Source organism: Patella vulgata, chromosome 1 (genome assembly GCF_932274485.2).
Source record: "Patella vulgata chromosome 1, xgPatVulg1.2, whole genome shotgun sequence".
NCBI lineage: Eukaryota > Metazoa > Mollusca > Gastropoda > Patellidae > Patella > Patella vulgata.
The window spans coordinates 4,805,034-4,830,679 of NC_065879.2; the positions used below are offsets into that span (position 1 = coordinate 4,805,034).

General features: G+C 37.2%; 1 protein-coding gene across 1 annotated transcript in view; it reads right to left on the minus strand.

Moving 5' to 3' along the window:
- Window positions 1–2,672: 2,672 nt before the first annotated feature.
- The window catches only part of LOC126813376 (uncharacterized), a 126,365-nt gene continuing 103,391 nt past the window's right edge, over window positions 2,673–25,646 (minus strand). The window contains exons 5-20 of the mRNA XM_050539144.2: window positions 23,239–23,367; window positions 21,890–22,077; window positions 19,905–20,043; window positions 17,215–18,551; window positions 16,508–16,710; window positions 15,560–15,697; window positions 14,904–15,026; window positions 13,738–13,812; window positions 11,133–11,207; window positions 8,809–8,886; window positions 7,122–7,262; window positions 6,458–6,639; window positions 5,291–5,487; window positions 4,489–4,692; window positions 3,763–3,981; window positions 2,673–2,892 (exon numbers count right to left, since the gene is read on the minus strand). Coding sequence (XP_050395101.1) covers window positions 2,673–2,892; window positions 3,763–3,981; window positions 4,489–4,692; window positions 5,291–5,487; window positions 6,458–6,639; window positions 7,122–7,262; window positions 8,809–8,886; window positions 11,133–11,207; window positions 13,738–13,812; window positions 14,904–15,026; window positions 15,560–15,697; window positions 16,508–16,710; window positions 17,215–18,551; window positions 19,905–20,043; window positions 21,890–22,077; window positions 23,239–23,367 — 3,648 coding nt within the window. The remainder of the gene's footprint in view (window positions 2,893–3,762; window positions 3,982–4,488; window positions 4,693–5,290; window positions 5,488–6,457; window positions 6,640–7,121; window positions 7,263–8,808; window positions 8,887–11,132; window positions 11,208–13,737; window positions 13,813–14,903; window positions 15,027–15,559; window positions 15,698–16,507; window positions 16,711–17,214; window positions 18,552–19,904; window positions 20,044–21,889; window positions 22,078–23,238; window positions 23,368–25,646) is intronic.

Genomic DNA, 25,646 nt, shown 5'->3' on the forward strand with positions numbered 1-25,646 from the left:
CTGGCGGAGTCTCTTTCTTACAACCAACCATAGACAATGCCAGCTATAGTTCTCAAAATATACCCAGGATTCTTTATCGCCGGGGAGGGGGGGGGCAGGGGTTAAAAGATTTGGTTATGTATCATGATAAAAATGGCAATTGTCGGCGTGATTTCAATTCCCCGGTTGTACGTGACAGGGAGTAGGGTCGCCTGTCCAACCTCGTGGGTTTTCTCCGGGTCCTCCGGTTTCCTCCCACTGCTAAAGACCCCTACACGCAAGCGAATTATGGAAATAAAATTGAACCATGTGTTAGTCCCGAAATGACTTAGTTTGTGTCGAGTGGAAGTCAAACCCCATTTCTCTCTCTCTTTTTATGGAAGATTTCCACGAGTCTCTTTCTTACCAACAGTATCGGAATCTTCCAGTGCATCTGTTTGTGTCTGTCCAGGTTTTAGTAGACGTATATGATAGGAGTTCGTATTGTCTGTTACAGATACAGTCATCTCCTTCTCTACATCACCATCATCACCTGATGGAACAGCAAACTGTATACTGAAGGTTTTAGGACACTGAACACCAACATCGCACTGGTATAATGGTTCTGATGGATAGTCTGGATTAATCAGTTCAAATTGTAATAAACCTGAAATAATAATAAATAGCCATTTATTGTATACGACTATAATTTTAATGGGATCTGTTATCAATTTATTTTCTTTTTTTTATTTCATGTTATTGAAAAATAGAAAAATAAACGGATCTAATTGTCATTTTCTCTTAAATTATATTGGCCTTAAATTCACTCAGAATGTGTTTGGTTCTTTTTTAATACAAGTTACGCATGAATGCTACATATGTTGCCATAGCAACCAAAAGACCACATAACACAACCACCAATGAAACAAAACTGAACTGGAAAACGTCTAAGGGAAACATACGTACAGCCAAGAAAACATACAATGGACATTGGCAAGCCAGTAGGGACAAATCTAATCAAGCAATTTAATCTGGATCGACGGTAACTTTTATAACCATTCTAACGAATGGCTTCAATCAATGGCTATACCAATCCTGCTAAAATAAAACCACATTATTTACCTGGACAATCGTGCAGTCGTCCCTTCATATCAACTAGCCAATGAGTACCATTATATTTAATATCACCATCCAGACTTTTTCTTTTCAATGAACCCATGGCGTAAATACTGTTTAGGAGGGACACAGTCTTCGAAAGACCGAGTTTCAGTAGAGGTGCGCCATTTTTATGGGTGACGATGTATGGATATGAAGCATTTTCTACTGTAACCACCATGAGATCGGGGTTAGATTCATATGGTACTTCTCTCTCGGTAGCCACGGTTGAATTCAGTAATGCATTGAAAGCTTCTGTTCCTGAAATAAAAGTACAGTCGAATCATGTTATCTCGACCATCGGCAAATAACGTACAATCCTTGAGTTTCATTTAGTGATTGAGCACATTAAAAACATACCAGAATTTATATGGAGAACATTCACTGGTTTATACACATATAGCACCACGTTTCAACAAGTATTCTCTTCACATTTTGTACTTGAAAACGATAAGAGAATATTTGTCGAAACGTCGTGCTATATGTGTATAAACCAGTGATTGGTTTCCATATAAATTGTGTTGTGTTTTTTTAATAATGTACACTTCATTCGTATTGGTCATAACCGAAAGCCTTCAAACAGCAAATTAATCACAAAGTGTCTATTCGTTCGGAAGGAGGGTCGTCGTCGAAAAACTGGGGCCAGTGGTGCAAAAAGGGATGACCTGGCAACGATTGGGTTCATGAGACCTGCTGATATTCATACAATCTGATTAAACCACAAATCCTATTTCGTTTCGTTTTTATAGTTTAAAATTTCGTTTTACTTGTCTTTACTACACTAGGATCTGGAAGAGTTGTTATATAACCCACATTCTGATTGAGTGAGGGATTAGCCAATGAAACGGCCTGTTACGGCGAGTCCTTGACATGCGTTGCACGGAACTGTGGGTATCCCAGTATAAACATCACATTGATAAGTTAATTAAAAGTCTGATGCCATAGTGTCAAAGTCCGCTCGTATGACCCCTGACGCGACCTCCCATTACAACTGGTCAGATCTTCATGTAGAGGCCATCGAAAGTATAAAAAACGAAACCAAATATAGATCTGTATTTTAAACAGATTGGTCTTTACCTGAAGCATCCGTCCAACCTCGTGGGTTTTCTCTGAGTCTTCTGGTTTCTCCCCCACTGCTAAAGACCCTTGCACGCAAACGAATTATTGTAATTATTGAGATCAAATTATAATGCTTAAATAGAGAGAGAGAGAGAAATATGGTTTAACGTCCACTCGACACAAACTAGGTCATTTCGGGACTAACACATAGTTCAATTTTATTTCAATAATTCGCTTGTGCGCAGGGGTCTTTAGCAGTGGGAGGAAACCGGAGGACCCGGAGAAAACCCACGAGGTTCGACAGGCGACCCTACTCTTTGTCATGTACAAACGGGGAATCAAAACCACGCTAGTTGACTCAATGACAGACCGTATGATACAGCACGCACGTGCTAACCATTCGGCCATCCAACTCCGCTATTTTTGTTGAATTACACAATTGTGTTTCTTATCCAGGACATTCGGACATCCAACACCGCCCCCCCCCCCCCCACCAATGCTTAAATAAAAATAATACCTGTTGATATTCCTACAAGACCGAATGGTTTTGTTGGTCGAACTAATATAGACTGTCCATTTATAACTGTTGATTGAACAGTAGATCCACCGTTTTTATAAACTCCTACACGAAATAATTCTTTATTACCAGCAAACTCCCCTTCTAGGAAATTTGGCATGTTGTTGATTTTAGCATCAACCAATATGGATAAGATACCATCTCTGTAAAATAAAAATTATTTAAAACTGAGGCTAGGCAAGATACAAAACAGAGACTTAATTGCATATTGGTTCCTTTAATGCAGAATTTCTGACACTGACCTCACTGTTGTTATTTCGTGTCAATCTGGGTGGGTTCTGTTTAATTTTTTAAGATTTCAAGAGATATGCTTATATTTTGTTATAACAACTCTCATAGTGTAAGTGTGTCTTCAATCGGTGCTTTCCCTGCAATATCTGTGTACAGAGTAGTTACCCTTTGCTCGAAAACCTTGGGGTTACTTGGTTGAATTCTCTCAATCCCAAAAATAGTGACAATCGAGTTAAAAGGGGGATTTCAGTGTACAATGCACGCATCAACTGATTAAGAAAATATCTCAACCAACCATGTAGCCAAAACATATTTGTTGGGTTTAATTACGTTAAGATTCTACTAGCACCGCCTCCGTTGTCTGGACTGACAGAACTGTGACAGGACTGAATTCCGCGTCACTCTTATTGCAATTCTGTCAATTCGGTAACGTCTGGACTGACAAGCGAGCATCTCCCCTTGTAAAGTCACCAGAAAAAATTGGCCGCAATCTATCTATATTGACATATGTGTCATTATCACAAACACACAATCCGACCGCACGTAACAATAAAAGCCGATTCATTTCATCCACAACCAGTTAGTGCTAAATGATAAGGCCAGCTCAATTTTTCGTCATAGGTCACAAGATGTAAATAGGGCTAGCACTAATTCCAACCCTATACAATCGCCAACAATCATTTGCCCTAAGCTTATTTATATCTCAGTGACCTTGACAAAAATTGAGCTGGCCTTAACAAATAGCTATAGCCATCTACAACCCTAATATATTACACACTTACTTATGAATCATTTTTCCTTCTGTTTCCCACTTGAGATCACCATTTAACTCAATTTCTTTATAATGGAGAGCGTTGCCTTTATACAGAACAACGTAGTTTAATTTGAGAAGTTTCTGCTGTTTTTTAGGTTGTACGTGACAGAAAAAATAATTAGCTTGCGATGTATTCCATTGTGGCTGTATTCTGAACTCGACCACTGTTCCTCGACGACATTCAACACTGAAATAAATAGAGTTAGCTCCCTTTTAATAAAATTATAAAGACAATGAATGATACTAATGCTCAGTGGCCCTATTAGATCATGGTGAGAGAGAGAAAGAGAGAGAGACAGAGACAGAGAGAGAGAGGGTTTACCATCCACTCGTCACAAATTAGGTCATTTCAGGTCTAACACATGGTTCAATTTTATTTAATTAATTCGCATGCGCGTAGGGGTCTTTAGCAGTGGGAGGAAACTGGAGGACCCGGAGAAAACCCACGAGGTTGGACAGGCGACCCTACTCCTAGCCACGTACAACCGGAGAATTGAAACCATGCCAGGTGACTAAATGACAGACATTCGGCTATCCCCCCCCCCCCCCGACACAACAAACAACAAAAGTACATATCAGATTAGATAAATGGATCCAGCGGACACTGCGCTGTACAGTCCCTGTAATGATACAGACTTCATTCAAAATGAATACTAAACTAACACTAAAGGTGAATATAAAATGTTTTACTTACTTCTTTGATTGACAATGTTTCTTGTGATATTCTTTACAGTTATCTGTACAGTTTGTACGAGCACAACAATTATAACATACTCTTAATCTGGGTGACCAACCATTATCATTATCATCCCCCTTTACTTTACAATCTTCGGTATTCTTCATCTGAACTACACACTGGATGGTACAATTATCACACCCATCACTATATCTCATACATCTATAATTATACAACAATATTATAAAAAAACAATAATTACACAGCATAATTATACAACAACAATATACAACAACAACAATAATTATACAGCATAATTATACAACAACATTATACAATAACATTATACAAAACAATAATTATACAGCATAATTATACAACAACATATATCTAGAAGGAGAGTGCGAGGAAACATTGCTACTCAAGCAAAATTCTCCTACATAGAAATAAAATAAAAAATGCAATATGGTCGTCTCAAAAATGACCGAAGTATTAAATCCCATTTAATTCTAGGAAAAGTCGGACAGAGAGAGAGAGCGAATTGGGGTTTGACGTCCACTCAACACAAGCTGGGACATTTCGGGACTAACATAAGGTTCAATTGTATTTCAATAATTCACGTAGCTGTCTTTAGCAGTGGAGGGGAGGCAACTGGAGGACCCAGATAAGACCCAATTATTGGCACATACAAGCGGGGAATCGAAACCATGCCGCTTGGTTCAATGACATATCTTGTGATCTAAATCTCACCCTGTAGACCATTCGGCCCCCTAGCCCCAACCCATGACCACTGTAGTCTAAAATCAACAGTTATTCTCACCTTTTCGATTTGTGAACCCATATAGTAGAATATTTAAAATATGTGGGATTAATCTCGAATATGTTTGTTATAGGTCCAGGTTCTACGGCTAGAAAAGACTGTTCTTTTAGATTTCTGGCCGTTGGAAATTTACCAAACATCTTATATGTTTCACATGGTTGTACCTGGTTATTTTCGTCTATTCTGTACGTTATATTCTGTAAAGATTTACAATTATACAAATTTAGAAATCAAGCAATTCAGATAATAGGCCAGGGGCTTGTTTCACGAAATTCTAACTAAGATAAAATCCAAATTTTAGTAATTTGATTGGATAATACTGGGTTGATTTTAGTGCTTAGCCAATCAAAATTGAAGCATCTACTAAAATTTTGATTTTATCTACAGGGCCTAGGGCCTAAAATAACGTGCCTTGGTGCATGAATGTGCTTCGAAATGAAAAATCCGGGTTTCGAAAATAAGAAAACCGTGCTCTGAAGAAAATGGTGTAGTGCTCTGAAAAAGTGTTTAGGTAGCGATGCTTCCTGACCCCTAATGAGTGTTTCCTCCTGTGATGGTCAGTTGCACAGATCAGATCAGCTGGCTCTCTCTATCGACTCCCTCAGATGAGTCGAGTGAGCGCCAGTCGTATCAGCTCACTCAGGTTTTTCAGTAGGATTGATATCCGATCAGCTAAGCCCTTGACCGCCAAATAGAAATACCTGGCCTATTTTTCTAGTCTCAACCTCCAGACTCACTCCCTAAAGAAACTTTAAAAGACAATAATCAGATTTTTCTTTTATTTTGTACCCTTGTAACTGATAGAATTTGAGTTTTGATGTTGATGTGGTGATAGAATTTGAATTATAATTCAAATATTATTGTAACAAAAGTTGCGTTTTATCTTCCTAGTGCCGAGTTTTCATGCGAAAAAAACAAACTGCGCATAGCCAAATAAACTCCTATGTAAACTGCGCCAGAATAATCCACAGATGTCGTTTTTCAGCTCTGAACTTTCAAAATGATTACTGTCCTTTACCACTGACAAGGGGGAACCATTCCGGAAAATCCTGATGGACTTTCTCGGCCAATAATGTCTTAATAACTGAGCCACCACGATCTGGAAGAAAACATGACACCCCATTTTGCTCCTACGTCACACTGAATTAAATCATGGAAGAGCCTTACACGGTGTTTTTCATAGAAGAGTTTATAGTAGCTAGGTACAGGGTGTGGACAATATCGTCTAAAATCTTCAAGTTTAGCTCCTGGTGGCAGGCCATCACTCTGATGACTACTGTAATTCACCGGTACAAACAGCTGAGACGCCTGTAGTGACGTAAGTCGAACTTCAACCTTTAACCCCAATCCTGTTAACAACAACAAAAGAATTCTGAATTGGGTAAAACATTTTTCTATATTAATACAGAATTCATACATTTTCCTAAGTCATGAAAGTGCTTTTTCTAAAATTATAGTCCAACACATGGTTCAATTTTATTTCAACAATTCGCTTGCGCGTAGGGGTCTTTAGAAGTGGGAGTGGGAGGAAACCGGAGGACTGGGAGAAATCCTAAAAGTTTGGATAGGCGACCCTACTCCTTGTCACGTACAACCAGGGAATTGAAACCACGCCAGTTGACTCAATCTCAATGACAGACCTTATGATACAGCGCACATGTGCTAACCATTCGATTATCCTCCCCCACATCCTCCCGTCCAATGTTGAAAGTATCAAAGGAACAAAGATGTATTTTTCAGCCGATGTTCGACCTTGTTCTCGACGTATCTGAGCAAAACTACTGTGAAAAGGAACCAACACTAAGGTCTATATTAATAACGTATCACTCACCTCTATCAAAAGTATAGGTTCTCAAACCAATAAAATCAGATGGTCGTAGATATTCAATTTTCTTTGTGTCATCTTCGATACCCCGTAAACGTTCTATGATGGTGTTTTTAGATCCAACAGGTGGTTGCAAAATACTCCTATCTGAGAACAGAAAAAAACATCAAGAAAATAACAATGGCGTACAGTGAGATTTTCACAGGGGGAAATGCCACATAACCTTGTACTAAATACCAGGTACTAGGACAGTGGTTCTCAACCTTTTTTTGCCAACGGCACACCTTGGAATACCAGAAAAAATAGCCGCACACCTGGCTAAATATATATGAAAAATATTTGAATTTTGGAAAATAAAAACATGGTAAGTAAGATGGCATACAACCGTAGACAGAAACTAGTCATAGACACATAGAATCAATCAAACTAAATTAAGAAAACACAGCTATGACCTTGTCAGTAGACACCAGTAAAACTCAATTCTCCTGTCAAAGGGCAACACCTAGTAACTCACGTTTTTCTTATTTTGAGAAAAGAAAGGAAAACGTAATGAATGAATATTAAACTCCAGCTTATCCATTGATCTGACTATTGAGTTATTAGGTTTTTCTGTGGCATACTAGGCAAATAAAGGACGTTGCTAGGTTGTCATGGGTGTAACTGCTTACAAAATCAAAAGATTGGAATATCTAGTACAACAACAGGAAGCATATACCCTAGTAACTACAAATTTGGTCCTAACTCAATTTTGATAAAAAAAAGTGAGTTACTAGGTTTTGACTTTTGACGGGGGAATTGGAATCACATGGTTTTTTGCATTTTCTTAGTGTGCTGTTCAAAATTTTGCGGCACACTTAGGAAGATCTGGCGGCACACTGGTTGAAAATCACTGTTCTAGGATATCTAGATATTTAACAACTGAGATCCATGATTCATAAAATCATTAAATTAAAGCTTAAAATAGAAATTCAAATTAATTGTTTCCTGCAATTAACAATTGAGGCCAATATATATCATTTTACAGAAGCTGACTAAAAATGAAATATTGAATTCTATTTTATCGAGGCAAAACCGACATGCACTTCTGTATAATTCAGAAAATCAGCTAATGATTCAATGCCCTAAATTTCAAAAATGGTAAATTTGTCAATAAAAACATTCGGATAATTCAATTTCACTAAATTAGCATACATATCATAAGCCTAAGGCCACATTTAAATCAGCAACATTTCCTTTAAAACTATAAGAGAAGACATCAATCTAATTAAAACACAGATTTATATTTGGTTTCGTTTTTTTATATTTTCGATGGCCTCTACTACATGAAGATCTGACTGATTGTACTGGAAGGTCGCGTCAGGTGTCGTACGAGTGGCTTTTGACCCTATGACGTCAGACATTTATTAATCAATCAGGGTTGACGTTTCTAGTGGTTTACTAACAGTTCCGTGCATCGCATGCCAAGAACTCGCCGTATCAGACCGTTTCATTGATTAATCCCTCACTTTAACCAGAATGCTGGTAATATAATAACTCTTCCAGATCCTAGTGTAGTAAAGACAAGTAAAACGAAATTTTGAATATAAAAAAACGAAACGAAACAGGATCTGTATTTTAATCAGATTGAGACGACATTAGACGAATCAAATGCTTGGAACATGCACCGGTAACTAAAAACTAAAAGGGAGCCTACCTCGACATTCCCTGTCCTGTCTATTGGTACACATTCTGTATTCAAAATCTGATTCAGAACATTTACTAGGTTTACAAACTGAAAAAAAACGTGGACAAAATAACCCTGACACGTCTATAAACATAGAGACACTACTATCAACAATCAGGCAATCATTACGATGCAGTTATTAAATATTTTATATATAAAAAAAACAAACAAAACATTGATTTCTGAAATAGCCTAAACAACATCTGCTTTAAAAACAGCACAACATAGTTCAGTCTGCCCTGTTATAAATTATACATACATGCATTGAATCAATAAAAATAAAACAGATAGGTTGCCAGACAACGAAACATACGCCCACCGCAGCGAAGTAGTTCGACAGCTCGCAAAGGCTGTCGCATATTTGTTCTTTTGTAGTTAATTATGAAACACAATCAACTGCTCACAAAGGTTGTCGCATATTTTGTAGTTAATGTGAGCATTTGCGAGAAACAATGTCGCATATTTATTCTTTTGTAGTTAATGTGAGCATTTACGAGACGCAATAAATTGCTCACAAAGATTGTCGCATATTTATACTTTTGTAGGTAATGTGAGCATTTACTGCTAACAATAAACTGATCACGAGTATCAATCCACAATGTTATTGTAGGCAGCTATCCCAAGTGTTTGCGTTTAGTTCTTGCTAGTGCTAACATTTACTATACGGGTGATCAGATGATAACTTTAGATGTTCGAGTTTTAATAGACACGGGGGGTTGCTGGCATGGTTTCAATTCCCCGGTAGTACGTGACAAGGGGTATAGTCGCCATTCCAGCCTCGTGAGTTTTCGCCGGGTCCTCCGTTTTTTTTTAAATAAAATTTAACCATATGTTAGTCCCGAAATAATCTAGTTTGTGTCGAGTGGACGTTAAACACACTTAAGACTCTAGAGCGTCCACAAGCAAATGTGGATGACAGATCAACGGACAAACAGGTGTGACAACAATATACAACCACGTTTTAATGTTTATAACTATAAAAAATTTCCTACAAGTTAGGCAAGTACATGCCATTAATTCTCTTACTGGGATAGTCCATTGCTCACAAATATGATCCGAAAGTCGTTGGTGATGTCTTTTCGGCTACATGTAATGCCTAGATCCCACTGGGATAAAAAGTATCGGCGATGCAGATATAAACAAATTTTCTCCCGATGATTCCACGTGGTTGCCACACTCCAGAAGCTTCCCCGGGACACAGGGGACCTGTTCCCGACGTCTCTGGAGGCTCATCAATTTCCATCGGTAGTACATCTCGAAGCAAAAAAATGCCCATTGGGACCTCAGCGTAAGGCGCTGGTCGATTATTACCAACAACTCATCAGGTTGACATTGCTATTTCATGACTGCTTTCTGTTTATTTAGGGAGTTCATCATGTTCAGTTTTATAAAGATGACAATTTGACCGAAATATTAAATAAGTATCCTTGATATGGGCGACTCTTATGCGCCTCTATTGCCGACAAACCAAACCATGGCCGTTGGCCGAAAATCGGGAGAGTGTGAGCCCGTGTTGGCCACAAATAATTCTTTGGGTACACTGGATCTTACATTTTGAAGATTTTATTTAGGCGGATGGCAATTAAAGTGGGTGAATATCAAAATGTGCTGGGAATAATGTGTCATAAGTGGGATGGTGGTCAAAAATTGAGTAATAAAAAAAACAAATTCTACCATGTGTAGCCAAAAAAACAAATAAATAAAATGATGATAAAAAAACTGTGGATGAGAAGATTAACTTCTTCATCCTTTTTCATAACATAAATATTTTAATACAAATTGGAACTTAGCGTCAGGCAACAAGGCGCCCAAAGCCTTGCAATTTCCTAATGCTGTCGTGGATAAGCAAAATAGATGCTGTGCGCACATGGGCGTACACATTTACTGAACCCTTCGCAGTTGAATTTCAAGGGTTGTCGGGTCAACTTATTCTCCTTTGAACATAGCAAATATAAAACATATCTTAGTCTCAAAATGAGTTTGGTAACTGAGATGTTTAAATGAGTTTGGTAACATACTAACCAGATGTTTAAATGAGTTTGGTAACATGAGATGTTTAAATGAGTTTGGTAACATACTAACGAGATGTTTAAACGAGTTTGGTAACAGACTAACGACATGTTTAAATGAGTTTAGTAACCGAGATGTTTAAATGAGTTTGGTAACACACTAACAACATGTTTAAACGAGTTTGGTAACATACTAATGACATGTTTAAATGATTTTGGTAACATACTAACGACATGTTTAAATGTAAATGTTTAAAGATATGACCTTGGTCTAACCCAACTGACCTTTGCACTCTGCGTTATGCTTCATATCGCATCTTTTGTTCATAAAAAATCCCCTTGGACAAGATGCTTTACAAGCTGAAAAATTCAAATTAAAAGCAAAAATGGTGCGTGAATATTTTAAAGCAGTGGATTTAAATATCAAAATCTAAGTGAAGTGACAAAACAGGTAAAAGTATTTAGAAACAAAAATAAGAAAGCATTTTCTTTTACTTAAGGGCACAATAGAGAGTTTGGACCATATTTTTTTCAACTAAATATTGTGTGTATCCATGGTTGATTGCATGTAACACACGGTTTGATTCCCTATGGTGAACGCTGATAGCATGTAACAGACGGTTTGATTCCCTATGGTGAACGCTGATTTAGCTTGAGATACACAATCTTGTGGGACAGAGATGGACAATAGGGTGCTGGGGGTGGAGGGTGGGTCGGGGCGTATGCTGGAGTCTTTTTGTAACATATCTGAGCCATGGTAACCGTGAGCCGATCGAAGTGCAGTGCCAAATATGTTGAACACCGCACTCGCGTAACACTTGAGGCGGGCAGGGGGGGGCGGGAATGGCGAAAAAATTTTTTTTCTCTAAAGCCATTTCTCTACACGCATGACCCAAAGCGCGTCATAGCGTTTGATCAACTTTCAATAAGTCCCTCTCTGGGCAAGAGAGTCTAGACTATAACTTATTATTATACAGCACATCATATCTACAGACAGTTGACCACGTATAGGTACCGAACACCTGTACTTTATTATAATCTCAGTTATTCGTGTACAGGTGTGTAGATTGATTATAATTTATGTGACTGGATACACTTGTATTTTAATCTAATGTCACAAATAGTCCAGTAACTAAGTAATTAGACTATACAACCACTTCACGATATATTGACTTGTATATTCACAACATAAATTACTATAACAAATAAACCAAACCTTTTAAATTATCAGATTAAAAACACATTTCATTCACGTTTCACAATTTCGTTAACATGCATATCTCAATTGTCACAGATTAAAAGTGAATCAATTTTGTTTTTTTGCCTATCTTCAAATATTACATAGAGTCTGACCTTATCTAAAGTAGACTTACACTGTCTACAATTAACTCAGACATTAATTTAGTACCTAAATCGACGATTTTTTGACGAAAACACTAAATATCTTTATAAATTTGGAGAAGTATTCATTCTGCTTATATTTAATAGATTTGAAAGATATAAAGATAAAAAATAGTATTCTAATTTTGAAAAATGGCGGCCATTCAGAGCTGAGATCTGATCTCAGAGTAGAGAGTTCTATGTCTACAGAATGATCAAATGTGTATAGAATGTTGTATAATTAAAATTCTAAGTAAACTTCTATTTAAATCATTGATTGAAGACTACAAGATGGTGTGGGTGTGGGGGAATATCGAATGTGCATAGTGACATAAAAAGTCAAATATTATTGTAAAAAAGGGTTATGATTTAGAAATTATATACCCAATATTGCTGTCAAACGACCAGTTAATTCCTTTTTAATTTATGGGAGACGATCATAATCGTTCGGCAAGCCAAAATAGTTTTATAGCATCCTACAACACCTTGATAACATGTTGTCAAACTAGATTTTGCGCTATCCGCATGAACACTTCCTGTTTCTGTCCGGGGTTTGGGGTGTCCATGTTGATCACGCTTTGAAAATATTCCTTCATAGTGATTCCGATAAAATGGAAATTGATATATAATACTACGAACACATTGTATGGAAACGTTATACCTGTGATGTAATACATACCAATACATTTCAATTCATTACACAATCGTTATTAGGTAGAATAATATGACACTTATTCCAGAAAAATGTTATCTTTATAGTATTTATAGTATTTAACATCAGAGAAATCCAATGCCATTGAGAGTTGATTATACTTTGGATAAGTTAATCAATGTCTAATTAATAATTTAGATAACATCTCGGGCCTAAAGAAAGACCTGCAATAGACAGATTTAGCTCTTAACTAAATATGATTAACTATGCAAATTGTTTTTAATAATAATCAATAACGATTCTGTAATAAACTGAAACGTTATGGTGTGTATGGACGGACAGCTTTTATCCATACAATGTTTTCTTAAAATTACTAAATCGCTAAACGTAATTCAAACACTACTATATATATATAATAGGACAATATAAAAAAAAATGAACAAATAAATAATCTAAAAAAGTCAATCTGATTAAAACACAGATCCTATTTCGTTACGGTTTTTATAGTTTAAAATTTTGTTTTACTTTACTACACTAGGATCTGGAAGAGTTGTTATATAACCCACGTTCTGGATGATGTGAGGGATTAGCCAATGGAACAGTCTGTTACAGCGAGTGTTGGGCGTGAGGTGCTCGAAACTGTGCGTAACCCACTAGAAACATCAACGCTGATTGGTTAATAAAATGTCTGATGTCATAGGGTCAAAAGCCTCTCGTATGCCCTCTGACACGACCTTCCATTTCAACCGGTCAGATCTTCATGTAGTGTAGGCCATCGAACGTATAAATAAAACGAAATGAAATATAGATGTGTATTTTAATCGGATTGTAAGAAAGTATATATAACATGAACAATACCTCGACATATCTTTTGTTTGATTTGATCACATGACTGATATTCGTACGTCCCTCGTACACAGGGAGCTTTACATTCTGTAAAATATATATAACATTCAGTGCCTATAAAACATACATGCAGTAACCTAAAACAGCGGGTCATGCAGTATCAGTTACAGTGAAAGCTCAAAATTCCGGAATAGGGTTTAACGTCCTACTGTTCTGCTCCGACTGGGCTAATGAGGATGGTAAAAAAAACACGAAAACATTGACATTGAAACATAAAGTTTATTAAATTATCCACTGTAGCATTGTGTGTAGAATAGCTGGTTGTGATACCATGCCCTTATAAGATATTTTCAATGAAACAGCAGGTCGTGTGGTATCAGCTACTGGGAAAACCAAAAACGTTGATCTCCTTGAAACATTAAGCTTCTAAAATAACACTGAGAAATCGTGTAAAGAATCGGCGGTTGCGATATGGTGTCATTTTCAGTGAAACAGTGCGTCGTACAGTATCAACTACACTGAAAACCCAAAACGTTGATCTTGAAACATTAAGCTTCTAAAATAACATACTCAAGCATTGTGTATAGAACCGGCGGTTGCGATACTATGACATTATAAAATATGTTCATAAACATATATACATAATAAACACAAAATCAACGTTGAGAAAACCCTCAACAAAACATCATTTTAATTAAAATAGTAATTATGTTCCATATTATGTTTTTGTATTTATATGGTGTGTCGGTTGCTAAATGCTGCTCAAAGAAGATATATATATGATGAAAATGATTTTTCAACAGACAATGGATTAATAAAAGCTGTGAAGTATTAAATATGCCAACGACCCCAAGAGTGGTTGGTGCTAAATGATAAGGCCAGCTCAATTTTTCGTCATAAATCACGAGATGTAAACAGGACTGGCGATTATCCCAACCCTAACCCCAACCATGGACCTAGTCCTAATGCTTACTCTAACCCTAACCTACAATCTTGCCAACAATCACGTGCCCTAACCTTATTTACATTTCAACGACCTTGACAAAAATTGAGCTGGCATTAACAAATAGATTTATCCCTTCAAGAGCATAATGTCGAAAAATGTGAAGGAAACCCTAGCAAAATTAAATTTAGTGATTTGATCAATGGGAATTTGGCATTAATGAACTTGAACGTACCTCGACAGTTTTTACCATCACCATAAAATTCTCCACTACAGATACAGTTATACGATCCTTTATTATTTAAACAACCAGCATCTTTGTGACATCTCGCTCCGCCCTCCATACATTCATTGATATCTACAATTCAAAAATATATAATTACAATATTTTATTCAATGGCTAGACTCGCTTGCTCCTCCTTCCCTCCCATTCATTGATATCTACAAATCAGTTATATAATAACAATAAAATATTCAATGCTTAGGCTCTTCCCTCCATACATTCATTGATATCTACAAGTCAAAAATATATAATTACAATATAATATTCAATGGTTAGGCTCTAAATCTGTTAGAAAAATATAATTACAATACAATATTCATTGGTTAGGCTCTAAATCTGTTATAAAAATATCATTACAATACAATATTACAATGGTTAGGTTGTAAATTTGTTAAAAAAATGGTTTCGAGTCAGATTATAGTCAGAATATATATTACGGGCAAAATATTTCATACTGTTACAATCCATTAGACAAAATTTGAAGTAAAAAAAACCAACGGATTATTGTAATCAGCAAATGGACTGTTCACCGTGTACAAAATAAACGACAAACAGTGGTAACAGATCTACAGATGTGTATTTTAATCTGATTAAAATGACAAACTTACCAATACACTGTCCGGCTGCATCCAGTTTATAACCCTTTTTACATATACATTCACCAGTTTGTATATCACAGCCTTGTTCACAATCATGCTCCATACATAGATCAGAATACATATCCTTTAAAATTGGATTTTTAATATCTGTAAAAAAAAATATAACAAAATAGAATAGTATAAATTTATGTACAAAGCGACAACGATTCCCCTTATTCCCCCATAACATCTTCGAACAGAGAAATAGATAGCGTATGAATGTATAGCCGATATAGCCTCGTTTACACTTGGCCGCGATAAGTGTGCGATTCTCGTCATGGTATCAGATCGCGATAAATTTCAAGAAATTGACCCGTTTACATTACTCTAAAATCACCGGCACACCAAATGTGGAACTCTTCAAAGAAAAGTTAATTTCAGTCCTTATACAATTTACCAGGACAAATGGTCAAGCTTCATATGGCGCATGCGCAGTAATCCGCACCGAGGACCGTTCTCAGACAGAATACAGTTTATACTACAAAAATTTAACCATGCCATGACCACCTCACTTCAGTGGGCCCAATTGGCACAGTACTCAGTACGGCACGCTTATGTTTGACCCGTTTACACTACCAAAAGAATTAAACGTGTCGTGCCTGGTACCGTGATTGGCACGCTTAAAATTTGTACTGTAAACGGGATTATGTCAGCCAACATCCATCTTGACTTTCTACTAGATCTTGTTATTATCATATTGACGTTGTGTCCAAACTCGTCATCTGGTTGGCTCAAGATGAGAAATACTATATAAGATCGTGCTGAAACTGTTCGTATGATATTTAGAGTGGAACATCTCGATCGTGCCATGACTCTTTTATCAAGATGCGATGTTCAGGCAACATGTCCAATTATGAGATGGCACACTCTGGTCAAGAAATGTATACTTTTAACCCCGATATGACAAAAGCTACTTACTGTATTGTTGTAATGGAATATTTAAAGCATTTATAACTTCCCCATCTTTATCTATATTAAGGAATATCGTAGATGTATTAGAGAGATAATCTCTGGGTGTATATATTGTTATATCTACTCTAGCATCTGACGTATCCTTCACACAATAAACACCAGTCATCAAACCTAATACACACGTTATGGATAGGAACGTCATATGAGCTCTGAAACACAACCGGGAAAAATAAAACTTAAACATACATTATGGAAGATCAGATACAGAGCTGAAGTTCCCACTATTATAATAGATGATGTAAAAGGAAAATGCTGAAAATTTCAGTCAAATTGCTTCACTCTAAGGCGAGAAAACCTTATTTTAAAATCTTTGAGGCCTCGATTGTCATTGTTATAGCACTATAACAATAGTCTTGATTATCCATTTTTGCGTTTAATCATCAACAGATGTTGAACAGCAGATTGGCTTCAAATCCAATGAAAATCGGACAGATAAGATGTCATCGAGAGTTGATTATCGTCTTTTCATGTTAATAAATATCTAATTAATAGTTTATATAATATTTTGTGCTTAAAGAAAGACCTGCAACATGCAGATTTACCTATTACATAATGTATGTTGAAGTCACAGAATGATATGAGGTTGCATGATATAAGAGTTCTGGTCTCACTTACTGTGAAACAAATTTAAGACAATTGTTAATATAACTTACAGCTTGCTTCCTTTTCCACCACCTCTTTGACCATTCCCCTTTTTATTATCTCTGGCAGGAGTGTTCTGGTATCTTACTTCTTCTTGATCAATACTACCAGGAGAATACATCTGTGGCGGGGAAGGGAAATCAAACTGCATACCACTTTCCTCCTCATACCCATCTGGAGGAGGAGGTAAAGGTGGTGATGAGTTACCAGCATCTGAAGATGCTGAATACTGACCTATGGTACCATTAGATGATGTGATGCCAGAGTCCAAAGAGGGTCTCTGATCATGAGTTCTAAGTGGCGCCCACGGTTTTGATGATCCAAATGTGTTGAGCCTTGGTTGATTATTTCGTCCTAGTTGTTGTGGAAGGGAAGACGCCGATCCACTGTTTAAAGAACTACCAGATGAATCCATCGGCCGCCTGGCTCCAGCCACCAAAGAAGGCGGTAGGATAGGTCTTGTGTTTCTAAAACCACCTTTGGACTCTGGGTTTGAACCCGAATCCCCAATATTCACATATAGTCTGTGTGGATTGTCAACAAGATCACTTCCGCTATATAGCGATTGGTTAGTGGAACTGTGTGCGCTGTCCGCATCTTGATTTTCCTCGGGTATCTGACTCATATTTCCATCTGGTCCTAACAAAAATTTGTCAAAAACATCTTGAAAGTTGATGCTTGATTTTGAGTCATCTTGGTTCCCTGATTTTGAATCGGGGTCAGCAAATGCTACCTTTCTACCAGGATTTTTAAAGGTTGACATTGGGGAGGATGTTGCCACAGGAGTTGACGATCTATTCAATGATGTTTTAGGGGACTGAAGATGCACATCTGCCTGGACAAGAAACGGATAAGCTCCATCATCTGTTGTCTGAGAATTTGTACTGCCCAGATTCTCTTTTGGGGTGGTTCGTGCTAAACCAGGAGTTGCTTCCATTAATTTATTTTGTTCCATGCTGGCACTAACAGGAAATGGGGAATATTTATTGTATTGATCCTGCCTGCTGATTTCACTCTCAGAGAAAGTAGTGGTCATGTCTTTTCTGGGATGCATAACGACACCTTCGATTCTCTGCCTCTCTAACTTCTTGTCCAGTATTTTGCTGTTCCTGGATTCCTTGTCAGAACATTCAGAACCATCGGATGAATATTCAAGGTAGTCCTTCAAATCTGCGGATTCCTCCTTATCCGTCTTGGAATGACTTTTGGATTTCTTTTCCTTCGGAAACATCTCTTTGTGGATCTTTTTAGACGAAGACTGATATCTACGTTTGATTAAATTTTTACTCTCTGTGTCACTTTCACCATCACTATCATCTGATTTCAGCTGCTGTCTTCTTAGTTCCTCCTGTAATTAAACAGAATTAACCATTGACCTCAGTCAAGACATTCACCTAATGAACATCTACATCAAGTTTAAACATTCTACCTCTATTAAAAGCAGAGTTGTTCTGTTCTCAAGTCTTGACCAATCAAAATGCTTATCGCTCCTTAGCCTAAGCAGAATATTTTCACCATCGAACTTAGTAATGGTAATGATATAATGAATCTATATTCGGAGTTTCATCACTCTCACTTAATTAGAACTAAAGTTATTGTGTCCCAAAGCATCAACCAATCAAATTGCTTATCTCTGCTTACCCTAAGCCAAAAATGGTCATCTTTGAACTCCATCAAATCATTTGCCTAATAAACACAGACAAACAGACTCATTTTAATAGTTCCTTGCTTTCTTCGAAAGGCGGAGACAAATATGCTACAACATCCGGGGCAAAGTCGCAAGTGGTATTAGGTATTCTGAGACAAATAAGTATACCCTGTCCTGAATATGACACCTGTTAAAATTTGTGGCCACAAATCACACCAGCCAGCATTTATGTTAGAGATAATACCACAATGAAATGTCGGGAGTGCAATTGGAAAACAAAAACGGAGAAGACATACAGTAAGGAACAAGACGGTATATAGGCAATCTGATTAAAACACAGATCCTATTTCATTTCGTTTTTTATAGTTCAAAATTTCGTTATACTTGTCTTTACTACACTAGGATCTGGAAGAGTTGTTATATAACCCGCGTTCTGGTTGAAGTGAGCGATTAGCCAATGAAACGGTCTGTTACGGCGAATTCGTAGCATGCGATGCACGGAACTGTGGGTAAACCACTAAAACGTCAACGCTGGTTGATTAATCAATGTCTGACGCAATAAGGGTCTCAAATGACTACAGCGATCTTGTGGGGAAGGTGGGGTTTAACAGTAAATGAGTGACGAAACAAACAAACCTAGTTGTTCCTATTGTTTTTTCGTATCAATTATGATTCATAATGCGGATTAAAATAAGTATGGTTTAATGGTCGAGAGCGAGATATTAAGTAATAAATTGATACTGCACGAAGCGTTAGCCGAGTGTTGTTTCAATATAATACGCAATGTCTTTAGCTCGATACCATTAACCATTTAAAATACAGACACTATCCTGCACATGCTTTTCAATAAAATACGTCATGCGAGTCCAATATTTCATCTAGAATAGATAATGTACGATTGGCAAGTTGCCCGTACGATTATTTGAAATAATGGTACGCCAACATCAAAGGATGACGTCACATCTGTATTTTTAAGTGGGATTATGCATTAGAATAAAATGAGTTGACCCTTGGATTAATTATCTCCATTATAATAATTTCCTGATAACTAACCATCTCAATAGCTTCAGCAGCTGCTTCTTCATCTGGTAACTCTGGTACTCTCTTTAACGTATCATCGTTCTGATAGATGTCTCCATCATCATTTAATATATGTTCGCCCTGTGTACTACTATGCATGCTGCTTCTAGACCTATAAATTAACATTAATAACATTATTCTATCGTCTCGAGAGAATCAAACAGATATTCAGTAGACGTTTTTAATTATCTAATTGAAAAGACAAAAGGTCTTATATATTTTCATTTTTTTAATGCATGCAATTAACATTTGTACTTGTAGACCTGTGGTTTTATTGTTTTTGGTTTAAGTGATAGGTCCTGGACAGTTATTGTCTGGACGGTATTGATCTGCCGATAAAATAAAACACATTAGACCTATGGATGATGTCGAGTAGAGTGTAAGGCTGCCTTTTTGTTTTTCAAGTTACCTATTTTAACCCTTGTGGGTTTTCTCTGGGTCCTCCGGTTTCCTCCAACTGCTAAAGCTGCTAAACACCCTTATGCGCAAGAGAATTATTGAAATAAAAGTGAACCATATGTTAGTCCTGAAATGACCTAGTTTGTGTCAAGTGGATGTTAAACCCCATTTCTCACTCTCACCTATTTTAACTTTTAAAGGTACACCTTTTCTCATAATACCTGTGCGGAGCTCCGGTAGCAAGGACAGCTGTCTAGTCATTCGGATAATACGGAAAACCGAGGTTCCGTGTATACATTGGCATGCACGTAAAATATCCCTTGGCAGTTGGAATTCGATATAAGAGTAGGCCATAGTGCCGCTGCCCGGGCAAAATTTCCCTCATAGCACACTGTATGGCGTATGCCCATCTTCATTAGCCCAGTTGCAGCAGAACAGTAGGACGTTAAACCCCATTTCATTTCATTTTATAATACCTGTATCCTAACTGTTATTGAGCATGATATCAAAATACTTTACAGGAATACAATAATTATCTACCACATTCATTTTTCACTAAAATATGAAATAATGTTTCTAATGAATGGATGTCATATATCATTTGTATAGGAAGATGTACATCAGTTGGACAAGTTGTCAAGTTGAGTCTATGACATTATCAGTCAGTTAATTGGTCTGAGTGGTTATTAGAACTTGGGAATGTTAACCCATTCGTGCCGAAATATAAAGTTACCAGAAAGTGAGATAGATTTCCATGTAATAATTCATAATAGGGGTTAAAAGGGACATTAACACTTTCGCTACGATATAAATGTAATTGATTTTGAATAATGCCATGTATAAAATAAGCATTGCTTCTTCTAAATGCCAAATAAGTCCCAGCCCACTTAATATCAGGTATTTGACATGAAATTTCATCAAACTTCTTAAAAACCAATAAAATTTACAAATCTGTAAACTGGCAGGGAAAACATTTATAATACAGCGTCATAAACCATGCAGTTTTGGGAATAACGTATGGCACAATTTTTTATTTAATAATTCGCTTGTGGATTGTGGTCTTTAGAAGTGAGAGAAAGCCCCAGAACCAATCTAATTTTAACATGTAAATGTGTAGTCTAATAACCTCAAATCAATTCTTTTCCGACCCGCGATACCCAAACCAAAGACTGAAATATCTCATGATTTCATCAAGTCTTTACCCAATCTGATTAAAACACAGACCCTATTTCGTTTCATTTTTTATAGTTCAAAAATTTGTTTTACTGATCTTTACTACACTAGGATCTGGAAGAGTTGTTATATAACAGGTATTCTAGCCAATGAAACGGTCTCTTGCGGTGAGTTCTTGGAGTGTGGGGCACGGAACTGTGGGTATCCCACTAGAAACATCAACACTGATTTCAAATGGCTGACGCTATATGGTCAAAAGCTACTTGTATGACTCCTGACGCGACCTCCTACTACAACCGGTCATATCTTCATGTAGTGTATGCGATCGAGAGTATAAAAAAAATGAAACGAAATATAGATCTGTATTTAATCAGACTGGTCTTTACCTGAAGACAATACGTTGGCTATCACTAGTATAACTCTTTCTATCGATAGAATCATAACGAGAGTGTTCCGAATGATACGAACACAATGCTGTCACACAGGATACCACAAATACGAGTCCGGTTAATCCACCAATCACTATTATAATCCATTTTAACTGAATCCATACAACCGATTCAGGTTTCTCATACTGTAGAAAAACATACAATATGGTTAAGGCATAATAATCCCCAAATTCGCCCGGGACCCAAATTCGCCCGGTACCCAAATTTGCCCAGGCCCAAATTTGCCCAGGGCCTAATTCATCAAGGGCACAAATTCATCTGGGGCCAAAAATATGGTTATGGTAGAATAATCCTTGAGTGACAATTAACGATTGAGCACAATACAAAACAAGTGTTTTCATATCATATTGTTTATTTAAAAAAGGATTCTTAAAGAGAGCATGTGTCGAAATGTCGTGCTACATATATAATAAATAAACCAGTCATTGTATTCAATACCAGAAGGATACTCAGCTTTGTCCGAGGCCCAGAATCACCAGGGCCCAGTTCGCCCAGGGCCCAAATTGACACACGACACAGATTCGTCAGGGGCCCAAATTCGCCCAGGACACAAATTCGTGAGGGCCCCAAATTCGTCTGGGATAAAAATCGCCCGGGACCCAAATTTGATGCCGTAAAACATTCACAGGGTCATGCTGCTTAATTTGTTACCACGCATATGTTGGGGTGGAGAGCGGAAATGAAGCGTAATGAGCGAACATATACACTTTGATTTTATTCATATAGTTAGATAAATTGTGTTCATACAAAAGTTACGCTGTCTGTGTACAATTAGCTCCGCTTTGGGAACAGACACGAAGCTGGCTGGCAGACCTTTTAATTCCTACATTCCTAGCCCTAATACAACTTCGAGAATTTTGAGAAGTACACACTGCTTCGATTTAATGCCATTGGCATTTTTCTTACTTAGTCTATGTCCATAAGAAAGGCGTAAAACGGATTAGAACTGCATTACAATATAGTATATATACTATATTTTGAAAATGGTAGCCATTCAGGGCTGGTACCTATTTTTTAAAATGGTGACCATTAGGGGCAGAGATCTATTCTCAAAGTGCAGAATGAATTGTTTGTTTCTGTTTACGGCAACTGACCAGTGAGGTAAATTAAGCATGTGATGTACATATAACAAACATAGTTAAATTAGTATTATGGTGTCTTTCTTTAATGTAGTTTAAATATTAAAAAAAATGTAATCCATAGTTTTATTTCATCTTTACCATGATTTGCCAAACATAAAGAAGTATGAATTAAACAAAACAGAAATAAAAAAAAATCATTCTTACAACTTGTAATAAAAGTCCACCATTATGCTCATCTAAATCAGCTTTAACCCTATAAACCTCCTCCAGATCATTGGCTGTTGTATTAATTAATACTCTAAACTCATTAGATTCAACGAAGTTAATGGTTCCCTGAAAGAGTTAGATATCAATAAAACAAACTCGGGGAGCCATATTATACTTAAAACTTTTAAGGTTCCATATCGTGCTTAAAATTCTCAATGCATTAAAAGGCCAATAAACAGTTTTTCAATTTAACAAAAATAAAGTGCTGATAACTAACTGTTCTTTAGATAGTAATCTAGACGAAGGTTAGATACCATCTTCAGCTGTGAGGTTGGGTGGTCGAATGGTCAGCGTGACCGCGTTGCAGCATACGGTCTGTCATTGATTCAAATGCTGTGGTTTCGATTCCGCGGTTGTACCTGACAAGGAGTAGGGTCGTCTGTCCCACCTCATGGGATTTCTTCGGGTCCACCGGTTTTCTCCCATTGCTAAAGATCCCTATGTGCAAGCGAATTATTAAATATAATTGAGGCATATGTTAGTCCCGAAATGACCTAGTTTGTGTCGAGTGGACGTTAAACCCCATCTCTCTCTCTCTCTCTCTCTCTCTCTCTCTCTCACTCTCTCTCTTTCTTCAGCTCCATGTTCCTTGACAAAAACGATGTATCCTTCAATTAGCGTTCAATAACAATAAAGATGAAAGCGTGACGACATTAGAGAGTAATTGTGTATGTCAAGAAAGTCAACAATTGTGTGCCTTTCATTGTGCAATCCTAAAGGGACACCCTGCTCAAAGTCTAATTAAACAGACAGAAAGCTGAGGAACATTGGTGGTATCTTCTACTCTTTTCTTATTAAGGGGTCTTTTACAGGCACTTCCAAGTGAAATGAAATGGAGTTTAAGATCCTACTGTTCTGCTCCGACTGGACTAATGAAGACGGGCATATGCCATGTACAGTGTGCTATGAGGGAAATTTTGCCCCGGCAGAGGAACTATGGCCTACTCTCATAACGAATTCCAACTACCAAGGGATCTTTTAAGTGCATGCAAATGTATACACGGGACCTTGGTTTTTCGACCCATCTGAAGGACTAGACAGCTTTCCTTGTCAGGCCCTCCGTTCTACACCACTGACAAGGGGGAACCACGTCGGAAAATCCTGATGAACTTTCTCATCCAATCCAGGGATCGAACACGGGACGTCCAGGTTAGCGAGCCAACATCTTCAACAGTGATTCCCAAAGTGAACAAGAAAGGTCATCACAGTTGTTTTTCTTTTTTATGTAATGAAATGATATCATAGTTTTTTTGGGCTTAACAAAATGATATAATAGAATACCTGAGTATCAACACAGGAAACATGATACACACATTACACAACATGTGTGACCGATACAAATAGATGTGCATAAGATATCTTAACCAAACAAAATAGTTTTATTTCACATGTTGAATAAGAATAACCTATGCCATTTCTTGGTTAGAGGGGGGGTTGGATGGCTGAATGGTTAGCGTGCGCGCGCTGTATCATAAAGTCTGTCATTGAGTCGACTGGCGTGGTTTCGAATCCCTGGTTGTACGTGACAAGGAGTAGGGTCGCCTGTCCAACCTCGTGGGTTTTCTCCGGGTCCTCCGGTTTCCTTCCACTGCTAAAGACCCCTACGCGCAAGCGAATTATTGAAATAAAATTAAAAACCATATTTTAGTCCCAAAATGACCTAGTTTGTGTCGAGTGGACGTTAAACCCCATTTCTCTCTCTCTCTCTTGGTTAGAGCTAAACGATATGGCCGGCTCAATTTTTCGTCACAGGTCACAAGATGTAAACAGGACTAGGACTAATCGCAACCCTAACCCTAACCCTGGACTTAGCCCTAATGCTTACCCTAACCCTAACCTACAATCTCGCTAACAATCACGTATCTTAACCTTAGGCCTATTTACATCTCAACGACTTTGACAAAAATTGAGATGGCCTTAACAAATAGATATAGCCCTTTTTCTTAAGGTGACTATTATTTGCGTGTTAAGCGGAACTTGATACCACAAGATAAACTTCTTATATCTTGAGGGGCTTTATTTGGGCTAATGGGTCAGTATCAACACGCTTATCTGTAGGGTTAAATTTATTATATGATTAGAAGTCATTATCAGTTAATATTTGGTCTACTCCAAATGACTTTCTGTTTATTCGTCAAATATTTTAATAGAAATTATTTTGGGTTGGTATTTAGATAGATATATGAATTTATCGTGATATATGTACTAAACGAATTGAGTTGTTTGTATGGATACCTATATACTTATCAATATGTCTATAGTATCATAGTACCACTGGTCCCAATCTTAGATTTAAATCAAATTTCTTGGGTCACACCTAGCAATATGTTTTATATTACTGAATT